This window comes from Panicum virgatum, chromosome 3K (genome assembly GCF_016808335.1).
Source record: "Panicum virgatum strain AP13 chromosome 3K, P.virgatum_v5, whole genome shotgun sequence".
Classification (NCBI taxonomy): Eukaryota; Viridiplantae; Streptophyta; class Magnoliopsida; order Poales; family Poaceae; genus Panicum; species Panicum virgatum.
This window is the reverse complement of record NC_053138.1, coordinates 18,057,457-18,070,048: the sequence shown is the minus strand read 5'-3', so window position 1 is coordinate 18,070,048 and position 12,592 is coordinate 18,057,457. Positions and strand designations below refer to the sequence as shown.

The 12,592-nt window shown below is 44.8% G+C and overlaps 1 protein-coding gene and 1 pseudogene across 18 annotated transcripts; both read right to left on the bottom strand.

The window, feature by feature from the left end:
• Positions 1 to 1,160: 1,160 nt before the first annotated feature.
• LOC120700672 lies at positions 1,161 to 8,352 on the bottom strand (annotated as a pseudogene).
• A 5-nt stretch (positions 8,353 to 8,357) lies between these two features.
• On the bottom strand, positions 8,358 to 11,009 carry LOC120698052. 18 transcript variants are annotated; one of them, XR_005684694.1, is made up of 6 exons: positions 10,086 to 11,009; positions 9,899 to 10,021; positions 9,377 to 9,482; positions 9,277 to 9,301; positions 8,762 to 9,070; positions 8,358 to 8,683 (listed from the first exon to the last, which is right to left on the bottom strand). XR_005684694.1 is itself a non-coding variant. In XM_039981501.1 (6 exons), coding segments are annotated over exons 2-6 (591 nt in total). In that variant the 5' UTR covers positions 9,973 to 10,021; positions 10,086 to 11,005; the 3' UTR covers positions 8,358 to 8,472. The 18 variants fall into 18 exon arrangements, 8 of the variants coding, with proteins under 8 accessions (XP_039837435.1, XP_039837432.1, XP_039837437.1 ...); XR_005684695.1 differs by having other exon boundaries at positions 8,762 to 9,067; XR_005684696.1 differs by having other exon boundaries at positions 8,762 to 9,067; positions 9,277 to 9,298.
• Between the last annotated feature and the right edge of the window lie 1,583 nt (positions 11,010 to 12,592).

Here is a 12,592-nt window from a genome sequence, read left to right as displayed (position 1 = left end):
AGTGTGTGTTTCAGAATTTCAAAATAGCAAGGAGAATCCAAGCCTATAAGCTGGCCACCCTTTCCTTGCATTGGTGAGGTGGGACAAAACCCCCGCCCCTGCACGCAGTGGTTTTAATTTTTCTTTTCTTGGTTAAGAAGTAAACAAACCCCCTTCTTTCTTCTTCCCTATTACGCACACCACAGTACAACGCCTAGATTGAAGGAATAAAGAGCTCCCTTCAATTTTTGTGAGCACCTACAGAACCGAAGTTTAGAGGACACGAACATATAGGACAATAATCATGACATGAACACTTGTCTTGGATATGTAACAATACAATACAAAAACTTGATAAACATGAATTTCTATATTCATAGACCAAAAGGTTTGGGTAGCATATAAATGAAGAGGTAAAGAAGAACTTCATAAGATTGAATAATCAATGCCATATGTTCCCATGATCTGAAAAGTATAATTAAACCTATCTGAAAACAAACATAGGGGGGATCTGAAAACAAACATACGGAAATAAACATGACTTTAAGAGTGCACATGGAGGCAACTCCAGTGAATTTTGCTCACCAAAAATACCAACACTAATACCTTATCAATACCTCTAAGCTCTCGGTTCAAATAATCACAGATTACATGATTGAGATCATCTAGGCTGGGAGGAGAATCAAAATTCTCACGCTTGGCACACACCATCGATGCTGCCCCCGCCACTGATTCATTGTTGTTCTTGTGGATGGAATTGAGGGACCGGACGGCAGCGACGCACAAGCACCGTAGAGTGGCTACGTGGAGCCCAACAACCTCTGCCCATGCTCTGCAATGGTAGCTTAAATTAGAACATCATATTATAGTTGGGTGAAGCACATGATAAAATTCCAGATAGAGAACAATTGGTCCTACTCAGCCATTTTGAGCAATGATAAATATCAAAATACTATTTATTTACTCAAATTTAGTCACACAGCACTATCATTGTTTCATATCATATATTATTGTAAATAACTAAACTTACATAGAGGGTTGCAATGGAAACCCAAAAGATTGATGGCATTACGATATATATGCTTAATTATTAGCAAATATATATTAAGTAAAAGTAGGTGGTTCCTAAAAACAAACATGTATCCAATTGTAGTAATTTCGGAGGCCGAATGATAGAACCATTACCTTGTGGCAATCACAATCACTTGTTGGAATTGGCTCTGCACAGCCCTCAGCCTGAGCAGATTAATATGCAAGCTTTCAGGAGTTGACTGCATTTGCAAGCCCTCCATGCTAGTGATAGGTTGCAACAGGCCGATCCTTATCAGCTTGTCCAGCTTCTCACCATTGCACACCTGGCTGACCAGAAGCTACTGCTGCAGATGAAGATGGTTGCCCTACTGGAGCTCCATGACCAGCTCCGAGCACTGGAACAAGGGCAGGAGCCTGGCTTCCTGGTGGCATTATTGAAATGCAGTCTGAATGTTCACTCCATTCTTCCACAATGTGCTTTGATGTCGAAATCCATTGCAGAGTTAGGGGTAGAGAAGCTGATGCGTTGTCAGGTGTGTTAGAATTCTTTGGAACATCTAGGTGTAGATCGAGCGGGTAAATTAGACTTCTTTACATAGATGAATACCTTTCGGTGACCACCGTTACCGCCTGCCATGGCGCCGCCGTGGAAGGGTGACGAAGTCGCGGCGCAGGGGCTGATGTAGCAGTGACGACGGCGTGGTCGACGGCGAGATGCGCAGGGGTGCCGGCGCGCAGTACCTTGACCCCCAGGAGACAACGGCGAGCTGGTGGAGCTTCCCGCCGCTTCAGCACATCCCTGATCGGCTAGGGTTTCTGTTGGTGGGTAAAGGGCGATGAACTTTAGACATTGTGCCACTGACCCCCCACCTCTTCCTTTTATATGTGTGCTGCGCGACGGGGGCCCACCAGCCTTCCACGGGCTAGGCGCCCCCGATCAGGGCGCGAGTCAAAGCCCGTTTGGTCCGTTGGGCCCAAACAGTGGAGATCAACACTAACATTCTCCCCCTTGATCTCATCTTGTCTTTTAACTTATCTCAATCTTTACTTTCACCATTCTTAATTCTTTATCTACCTACTCCATCACGGATTAGTGCATATGAGCATGCCTCATCGTCACGGTCAATAGCCGATGGACTTAACAGCTACAACACACCTCTCGGTTCTGAAACAGATACTTTAACTTTGGGCCCTTTATCGTCCGGAAAACATAGGCTATACCACAAACCCATGTCGACTGTGTGTTCTCTGTACACACTGGGTGGCAAGCCTTTAGTAAGCGGATCCGCAAAACACTTTTTGTCATTTATACTCACAATGCATTTCATCATGATTCCGGACTTTCTCCTTTACAACGTATAACTTTGTGTCAATGTGTTTGGCACCACACTTGACTCGTTGTCATAGGAGTAAAAACTATTTAAATGGTTATCGCTGCTGTCAACCATTATCAACTCCAGGTACATATTCCTTTAACCATTTTGCCTGTCCCTCGGCCTCGTATCATGCTATACTATGTCTTTGCATCACAATGATGATAACTATTTCATTTTGGAGCTTTTCCACACAAAACCTCCAAGTGTGAAAGTTAGCGACAATTGTGGATTTCGCTACACATTTCACAAGTTCTACTTTTGTACTCACAATCCTTTGAGAGTACTTGTTCTTTCCAACTTAGCATGAGGCCGACATTCTCAATTTCTTTCCAGTGATCTATATCTGGATTGAACTTTTGCCAAAATAACCTGGATACACAAACTATGTCAGGGTAAGTTCTTTACTTGCGCGCTTATAAAGCTTCTAACAACTGAAGCATATGAGACTATTTCTGTTTCACATTGGTTCTTCGAACACTAAGGTTCCCAAAACTATTACCCTTGACGATAGGAACAGGTGTAGATTTACTCATTTGCATACTTCATTTCTTTAGAACCTTTTTCTGAGTATGCCTTTGCAGTAACCATAATACCCCTTTCTTTTATCTCGATTAGTCTCAATTCATATAATAAAAAACTCATCACCGAGATCAAAATTTGAGGACAAGAATTCTTTATCTATAACAATAAATTAACACCACCACTAGAAAGTAGGATGTTATCTTCATCTAAGATGTGGAAATCAGATTTCCCATTCTTTTGCTTTGCTTAAAACTATTGTCCTCCTCAATCTCTTTAAACCCAACCTTTCTTACTATTTCAATAAGCTTTAGATACCACGGTCTCGAGGCTTACTTCAATCCATGAATGGATTTGTCGTTATGGTATCCCATACGTTCTTTCTTCTCTTTGAGTAAAACTTTTGTCACAAGTTTTGATTTGTATCTTTCAAGATTCCTTCTGGAGTCACATTTCGTTTTGTAGGTCCATTATAACCTACTGTGATGACTCTTTCAGGAATTACTCCTTTTTCCATGGACTTAACCCATGAATTCTCATGACTTCTTCAAATGGGGTGCAATCAACATCCATTTTATTTTCTTTACTTTATATAGGAATGTTGTTGCTCCTTTAGCCAAATGGCAATGGGCTAATGAGATCCTGCATAACAAGATTCTTTTTTTACTTTATTCATTTTCTTTGACATCTAACAACAGGTGTTGTATGCAACATCAGTAGACATGCGAAACTTTTATTCTTGAATCATTGAAGTGGACGCGCATTCCTACTTCTCTTCAAGTCTTAGGTCTCTACATACCATGCTCGCCCAGATTTTGTCATCTTTTGTAAAGATGGCGTATCAGTAAATCTCTTTGTTTAGGTTCTATCTGTTAAAAATTTTATATGTGCCCTGTAAGCACCATCTTACTATTTTTGAGGGTCGTCCAGCATGAATGCTGGAATTTAGCTATTTCTTTACATAGGGGTATCAGTATAGTGACCGTTGTACTCCCCCTGACGGTCACATTCATTCTTTAATAGATCATCTCTTGCTTTTCAATGCACATTACAGGGGAGTATCTTTCTCACTATCTCATATTTCTCCCCCTCGAAATGTGGCATGAACTTTTCTGCCACAATTTCGAAAACTATTCACAACTTCTGTGAATGAGGAAACTTTTATTACTTACTTCATCCACATGATTACGACATGCAGAATCAAGTAATTTGTTACTTTGTATGGGAGTACTTTTTATTCATTTTACTTTTAGAACTCAATAGAGTCATTTATTCGATATGGCAATACTTTTTCCTTACTTCACTTCACGAACTCAACAGTCCTTTATTACCAGTACTTTAGCAAGTCACGCTCGCATATCTTTCTTATCTTGAGATTCATATATAACTTTCCATTTTTCTTAAACTTATTGAGTGCTTAATCACTGTGACACAATAGAAGTGCCTGATCAATTCTAGAATAGCAAAGCTACTCCAAACTTTTCTCCTAGTGTGGGATAAACCAGCACATGAGTCATCACAACTTTCTCCCGCCATGCAGGATTAGCACTATGCCAACTTTACCCTGTCATGCGGGTATTATTTCATACTTTTTCCAAACATAAATGTCAGGATTGCTTCATATCAAATTCAGAAATAAATCTGAATATTTCATGACACACATGCTTAATCCGACGTTGGTCAAATTAAACATGTATGACTTATCACAACTTTAAATGAACTCAAAATGAATTCTTCTGGATAGATAGTACACAAGAGGTATTTCTCAAAAACGATCTCTTATTGCTCTATCTTCTTTTCTTGGATCAACATCCATAAGTACTTTTCTTTTCAAGTCATTCTTTAAAGAAAATACACTTTCTCATGCGATGACCTTCTTTCTTTCTGAGCAACAGTTACTCAGTTCATTTTCTTTTGTCCCGTCAAAAAGGACTACATGCAAAACTTTGTCTGAAAAGACAATAATTAAAACTTTAAGTTCTATTCTATATCGCCGTTGGGCAGAAATAGAATAAAATATCTTTCTTTTACATTAATTCCATATCACCATTGGGCAGAAATGGAATTAACGCATGGAAAACTCAATTAACTTTAAAACTATATATCTACTCCTCAAAATTAAATTCTCCCGTTCGTTCGAATTTAATTAGAGAATAATCAACTTTATTGCAGCGAAAACTAGAAAAATACATTTCTCTAGTTTAAGAGCAGTTCTTTATCTATTCTCTAAAAAAAGGTCACTTTGATGCAACATTTACCAGAGACTTTAAGTTATGACTTATAAAAAAAATTATAGTATTGTTATCATCAACGTTGGTCAGAAAATAACAATATTGTAATTAACTTTAAATTTCTCTTCCTTGAGAATTATCTTTATGATTCCAGTGATGCTCAACTTTGGCATAAGAATGTCAAAACTCAACTTTGACTTTAAACAGCAGAAGCTTTTCTATCTTTTAAACTTTAAATGTAGCTTTTACCCACAAAAAAAAACTCATCTAAGACCTTTTGAACTATACTTTCAATTAAATCTTCTCGTTGGTTCCGACTTAATTGAAAGATAAAACTTTTCTTTGCAGCGGAAAACTTTTTCTTTGTTTATGGCATCGGAAAACTTTTTTTAGAAGTAATTATACTTCTAAACTTTACTGTACAATGATTCTCTCTCTAAACAATTTATCTCGTTGGTTCAAAATTGAGTAGAGGTCTAAATATTGACAAAATTGTCAAAACTCTGCCTAAAATTAATACTCCTTCGGAAGCATTCTTTTGGCTTTACTTTTCTCTAATCAATTTTTCTGTACGTTTCAAAAGATTAGAGATAATAACACTATATAAAATTCAACTAATAAATGCTTCTGAAAAAATAATGAAACTGTTTGCTTTCCTTTATTGTGCATTGTGTCCAACAGACCAAAACCGGCCGCGACCTCTCTCTCATGCACGCGCGGTCCAGCTCGGCCTGGCTGTTGAGCGCCGTTCGGCTCGGCAGGTTTCATGGGCCTGGATCTCGCAAAGCCAGAGGCCCAGGCGTCGAATCGGCCCAACAATCCAGCAGCGCTGGAGCCTCCGCCCGACTCGATCGCGGTCGTCTGACGTGATCGGATGGCTGAGCGCACGGATCGGCCGGTATAATCGAGTTTGTTTTCTGTAAACCCTAACCCTAGGGTCACTTTCTTTCCTTTCTTTCTTGGTCCGAGCCGGCGGCGCCGGCGCCGGCGCTGCCCGGTCCGCCTCCGTGCCTAGGCCTGCGATGCCGAGGCTTCCTTGCTCTCTGTTCTGTTTTTACGGCCGCATGCAGTTCAAGCCACTGCCTTTTCTACTCTAGCATTTCTCTTCTTTTCCCTCAGCTCTCCCAAGCCGGGTCCGGCGGCGGCCCTCGCCGGCGCGCCTCAAGGTCCGATCACCGGCTCCATGGCCGGCGACTCGAGCCCCCTTTCTTTTTCTTTCTCTCCCTTGCTCTTCTCGCAGCCCCGCACCGAGGAGAGGAGCGGCGACGACAAGGGGTGGTTTGGCCCGTGCCAGCGGCTTGCCGGAGATGGCGGTGCCGCCGCGCCATGGGCGCGCCATGGCCGCAAGAGCCCGAGCTCAGTCTTTCTTTTACCTCCTTCCCATTACCGTTCGCAGCGTACAGCGAGCACGGAGCGGCGTCCAACCTTGGCGGCCAGAGGAAGGCGTCAGCGCCGCCACGGTGCCTCTCGCCGGTGCGCGCGTTCGCCCGTGGGTGAGCGCGCCGCCGTCGAGCGGCCGTGCGGTGGTGCATGAGCCCGAGTCCTCACGACTTCGATGTGACGTCGAGGTCTGGTTTCTTCGATTTGGGATCGAAACTTTTACTTTCTTTCTTTTCTCTGATTTTCTACTACCCCGGTTAGGATTTGGGTGAACTGTTCTTCCTATTCGAAAATCGAAATTTCTTTTCTTTGTTTCTTCCTCGATCCAAGATCGATATCTTTTGTTTTCTTTCGATTCGTGAACGAATCCTCTTTTTCCCATCTCGATCTACATCGCTAGATCGGCTCTTGATACCATTGTTAGAATTCTTTGGAACATCTAGGTGTAGATCGAGCGGGTAAATTAGACTTCTTTACATAGATGAATACCTTTCGGTGACCACCGTTACCGCCTGCCATGGCGCCACCGTGGAAGGGTGACGAAGTCGCGGCGCAGGGGCTGATTTAGCAGTGACGACGGCGTGGTCGACGGCGAGATGCGCAGGGGTGCCGGCGCGCAGTACCTTGACCCCCAGGAGACAACGGCGAACTGGTGGAGCTTCCCGCCGCTTCAGCACATCCCTGATCGGCTAGGGTTTCTGTTGGTGGGTAAAGGGCGACGAACTTTAGACATTGTGCCACTGACCCCCCCACCTCTTCCTTTTATATGTGTGCTGCGCGACGGGGCCCACCAGCCTTCCACGGGCTAGGCGCCCCCGATCAGGGCGCGAGTCAAGGCCCGTTTGGTCCGTTGGGCCCAAACGGTGGAGATCAACACTAACAAGGTGGTCCATAGAGATCAGTGAAAACCTTCTGCAGGTACTCCACTCCAGCAGATCATTTTATAATCGGTTGCACAAATTGGATTCGTGCCTTAGTCACTTCTACTTGCAGTTCCTGTTTTGCAAAGGATAGTGTAAGAATCCAAATATACACAACGTGCAACCGATTCTAGGAATGTTTGTTTTGATGATAAAGGCTAGGATGTTTGTTGTGTTAACATTGGCAAGGAACGCACCTTTATTTCTTCCAAGATGAAATGCAAGCCCTTGATGACAGCAAAAACAAATGAGTTGATGCCATTGTCATTAACTTCAGAACTTGCAGCCAACTCACTCAATAATTTGTCGTGGTTTTTCTTCATCTCATCCTCTTTTGCGGCGGCAGAGAGCTTGCGGACCATATCCAGAGAATACTGCAAAATTTGCCCCAAGTATTGTGCATCCTAGGAACCTGAACCAAGTACCTGAGACAGAATTTCTAGGTCAATATTCTCAAGAATTTTCTCCTTCCACTCCTTGGGAGCCAACTCATGTAATGAATCCCTCACTTCCTTTACAAGGTTAATCAATCGACTATAATCAAGCTTGTCTCCTCTAATGGAGTCAGTAACCATATCCCATAAAGCTTTTTCTCCTTCTCACCTTGCCCACTTAAAAGTTAAAACAGCACCGGGATGAGCCCGTATCATATAAGCACAAAGCACAACCCTCAGTGAGTACCTAGGCAATCTGATGATTGCCTCAGAACTATTAGCTGATCGTTTTGCCACTGCCCAGGTTCTTCCCTCTCTGCTGGGAAGTACCTTCCTCCTTGGGGGAGAAGAGAACTAACGCATTTGGTCAACATTTTCCACTGATGAACATGCTACTGAATGAGAAATGACAAGACATCTTTCCAATCGGTCAAGTAATGCCTTTGTGGTCTGAAGAACCGTAGGAGACTGGAGACTCCATTGACATAGCTAATTTTTCAAAAGGTATACTCTTCACAGACTTCTCATTAATTCCCAAGGCATCATAGGCTTCAGCCAGTGTTAGTGTTGTCTTCCTGGACTTTACAAATACTCTTCAGCATCTCATATACAACAAAATGACAAAAACCATCAAACTAATTCCACTCACACAGAAGATAATATATTTGCTGAGAGCAACATCAATACCACGCTAGCTTTCTAGAGAGAAACTCTGCATGCTTGACGTAATCAGCATGGGCAGAATTGAGAGGACTTCCTCGCTGCTTCAAATACTCAGCTCTCTGCCTCTTCGCTTGTCCCAATAAGATAATCTATGAATGTAGGAAATAGAATAGAAGGATAGAATAGTTTTAGAATTAACACACCTGTGAGCAATTTAGAATTCATACCCTCTGAAGTTTGTTGTCCCGTTGTTCTTTCAGTTTCTTCCTCTCTGTTTCCCTCTGGCTGCATACATTCATGGCAGCTTTTTGGATGCGCAAAAGCCTAGCTTGAGCCTTCACCTTTTCAGCTTCAAGCAACCTCAACCGTTTCTTCTTAGCAGCAGTACAGTTTTGCAAAATTGCAGACCGCACCTGCTCCATGTATTTGCTCTCTGATGTTGCCTTTTGCACCAGGGACCTCGATGTTCTCTCCTTCAGAGCAGCCCGCTTCTGCATATCGGCATGCAGGAGGCACAAGCGGTTCTCCTCTGCCTGCTGGACACGAGGCAGCAATTTGTTCATTAGTTTTACTGCAAAAGAAGGTCCTGATAGAGCAATAAATGGTTGGAGTCAATTTCCCAATGCTTGTGGGATCATCTTAGACATTGTCCGAAGGGTACTAAGTTCCGGCCCTTTGCTCAGTGCAATGAATGGCAACTTTGGATCGAATGGCAATTTTGGATCAACATGTGTTGAAATACCTTCAAGAAAGGATGAACTGAACTGCTGCAAACAATATCAGAGTCAAAAAGGATGAAATCCCTGCAGAACGCACAGTGCTTCAAAAAGAAATGTGAATACCTGAACAGGAATGGCATGGAAGCAGAAATCAGCTCCTGCTAAAGTATCAACAGCACTTGTTGTTGCAACAATATTTTCTGACAATTTGTGTTCTGGTAAGTATTTGCTACAGTAAAATGACAAGCTGTAATGCAGATGACTCATAATATTTCCCCATTGAAAAAAAAACAGGTATCTATAGACATGCACAATATATTTTATCTTGTGCACTTCTTTGTGATGCCAAATAGTACATCTACATTATTTTTTTAAGAACTTGTAGGAACAAATATTGATGGGAATGCAGTCGAAATTGATCCAAAATGCTTGTTGTGCCATGGGTGCTGACCAAGAATCTAAATTTTGATGGACAAAAAATGATATTCCTAACAGATGCTCCGAGAATAAAACAAGAATGTAGCAATCTGCTTTCGTGCACCGATCAAGAAAGGTTCAGAGGAGGCAGCAATAGGTTTTTTCTTTCTTTAGGAAAAGGAAGCAACAATAGTTACGAACGAATTGATATGGATGTTGTGGATGGACCTGCAGACGAGGTCATCCCTGAGCAGCATGGACACCTCGAGGTCGGCCTTCTTAGCCGCCACGTGCGTCGCCATCGCCGTTCCGAACGACCCTCCCCCGAGAACCACCACCTGCGAAGCCCACCTGCGCAGCCACCGCCAATCAGATCCTGCAACCGCAAGGAAGCTAGCGAAGCATCCCGTCCTACCTTGCGCATGGTCTCGACTCTCGAGGACGTCGCTGCGGTTGTGGCGGCGCCAGGAACAGGACCAGCGGGCCAGCTTCCCCCACGCGATGCGCACCACGCGGCGACGGTCCCTGCGGGCGCTCCCGCGTGGCGCGGCAGCGTCGCTCAGAGAAGGACGCGATGGTGATGGCGAGGGGGCTCGCCCTCCCGTGGGTTTGCGGCGCCGCTTCGAGTCCACCGAGGGTGACGGCGAGGGTGCGAGTCGGCGGCGCCGTTTCGATTCTGGCCGACCGACGCGGGGGCGGAGCTGCACAAGCACTACCTCTCCCCGAAGGCGGCCGACACCGGCTTCGCCCCGCGGTCTACGAGGTCGACCTCCACAGGTCCGAGCAATGGGACCTGATGCCGGCCGGAGGCGGCGGAGAGGACGGCGGCGGCTACTTCTGCAGGAGGAGCGTCATATGCGCGGGAGGATGGAAGCAGGTCGGGGTACGGCCGTGCGTGGGGAAGGAAGCCCGCGACGGCGATTTAGCGGCGGCGATGGGGGCGAGTACGAGTAAGGGGATGGGGAGGCAGGGAGTTAGGCGAGGAGGTGGAGCATGTCGTGTGCGGAGGCGAAGACCAGATTGGACGGATAGAATACCTCGCACGGCAGCTCCACGCGCCGGACGCCGCCGCCCGCGCCTGCTCCCTAGCGCCGGCCGCCGCCGCCACCTCGCGCCTGCTCGACAGCGCTCAGCGCTGGAGCTCCCCAGCACCGCCGCACCATACCGGGCGCCGCCACTACCCTGCGCCTGCTCTACAACGCCGGCTGCCGCGGCTCCCGCGCGCGACGGCCAGATCGCCTCGCCCAGGCAAAGAACAAAATCGCCGAGCGGGCTAATATGGAAGGCAAACGCTGATTTTTGCTGATAATTTGCGCGAGGGTCAGGGGAAACAATGACTGAGCGGGAGGGTACCCAGTTAACCGGTCCGGTTTAACCGGTTACCGCCGGTTTGGTTCAAAATTCAAATTTAAATTTGAAAAAATGAAAAAATTCTAAAAAATTTTTAAAAATACTTCAAGGTGCGACGAATCTAATGGTGTCAAATTTTCTCAAAAATTCATTCGTTTAACATACTTTTCGGGCATTCAAAGTTAAAACAAAAAAGAAAAGGAAAAAAAATGAGACGGCCCATTAAGTCCCACTTGGTAAACCGGTCTAACCGGCTGGTAAACCGGTCTAACCGGCCGGTATACAGGTCCAAACCGGTTACACATGTGATTTTAAATTTGGATTTGAATACAAACCGGTCAAACCGGCCAGTAAACCGGTCGGTATACCGGTACGAACCGGTTGAACTGAGTTTTTTTAATTCAAATTTGAATTTGACCGGTTTCTACCGGTAACCGGTCAAACCGGTCCGGTAAACCGGAACCGGTGGGCGCCGGTTTGGGTAAACCGGTCGGGAAAACAAACCCTGGCGGGTACACGGAGCGCGGGTAGAGAAGGCGCGGTGACGAAACTTTTTCCGAGATGGCGGAATCCTTCTCCATGGATCAGTTTTTTCGGTCTGCCAGTTGGCTGTCAAACTATTTCGTCTTACGTGTGAGCCATTAGAAAGTATTTTGTGTGAGGATGGATAAATTAATTCTTGGTGACAAATATATTCAATTGTTTCAACTTTTATAGTATAGACTAGTTCAATGTTTCCCTGAAGGTACTCTATTATAGGTGTTCTCTAATCTTCAACTGAGATGATTGAAACCTGCTTTTCTCTCTTCGGCTTGACCGAAGGTTTTGTAATTTCTTCGAAGAATACATCCGGAGGTAGTTGCTCCTTTCTTGATGCTGCTTTGGCGAGCTTGTCAGCTTCGTCGTTCATATGCCTCGGGATATGAACGATATCGAATCCTTTGAAATGTTTCTCCATGGATCTGACAGCATCGAGATACTCGATGAGCTCTGGTTTTCTTGCCTCCGAGTCATTTTCGATATGGTCTATGACAACCCTCGAATCTGTTCTGACTATGAAGTTTTGATGGCCAAAGGTTTTCATTTTGCGAAGGCCCAGTAGCAAGACTTCATACTCGGTGGTGTTATTGGTTGATCATTCAAGGTTACCGAAGCTTAGGCGTGCTGCGTATCTTATTTTTGCTCCCGAATGAGACTATGATTGCAGCAATGCCTGCTCCATCGTTGCACCAGGCCCCGTCACAGTGCACAATCCAGGTTTCAGTCGACGGTTCCTCCTTGAAGGTTGGGGATGTTCAATCGACGATGAAATCTGCCAATACTTGTGACTTGATGGTTGTTCTTCTCTCGAAGTCAATGTAGAACTCAGAGAGCTCCGAAGCCCATTTTGCAATTCTGACTGAGGCCTCTCTGTTATTGAACAAGTCATGCAATTGTTGATCTGTGACTACGATTATCTTGTGGGCTTCGAAATAGTGGCGAAACTTCCGAGCAGACATGATTACAGCGTATGTCATTTTCTCTAGTTCTGAGTATAGAAGCTTCGAGCCTGCAAGAGCTTCGGATACAAAG

Excerpts from the sequence above, each read along its gene's own strand:
- LOC120698052 (XM_039981496.1), bottom strand. The coding sequence starts at position 9,972 with ATGGCGACGCACGTGGCGGCTAAGAAGGCCGACCTCGAGGTGTCCATG. Across the intron at positions 9,483-9,898 it reads AGGGATGACCTCGTCTGCAG|CAAATACTTACCAGAACACA; the intron begins GTCCATCCACAA and ends ATTTTACTGTAG. Across the intron at positions 9,071-9,376 it reads TCCATGCCATTCCTGTTCAG|CAGGCAGAGGAGAACCGCTT; the intron begins GTATTCACATTT and ends CCTCGTGTCCAG.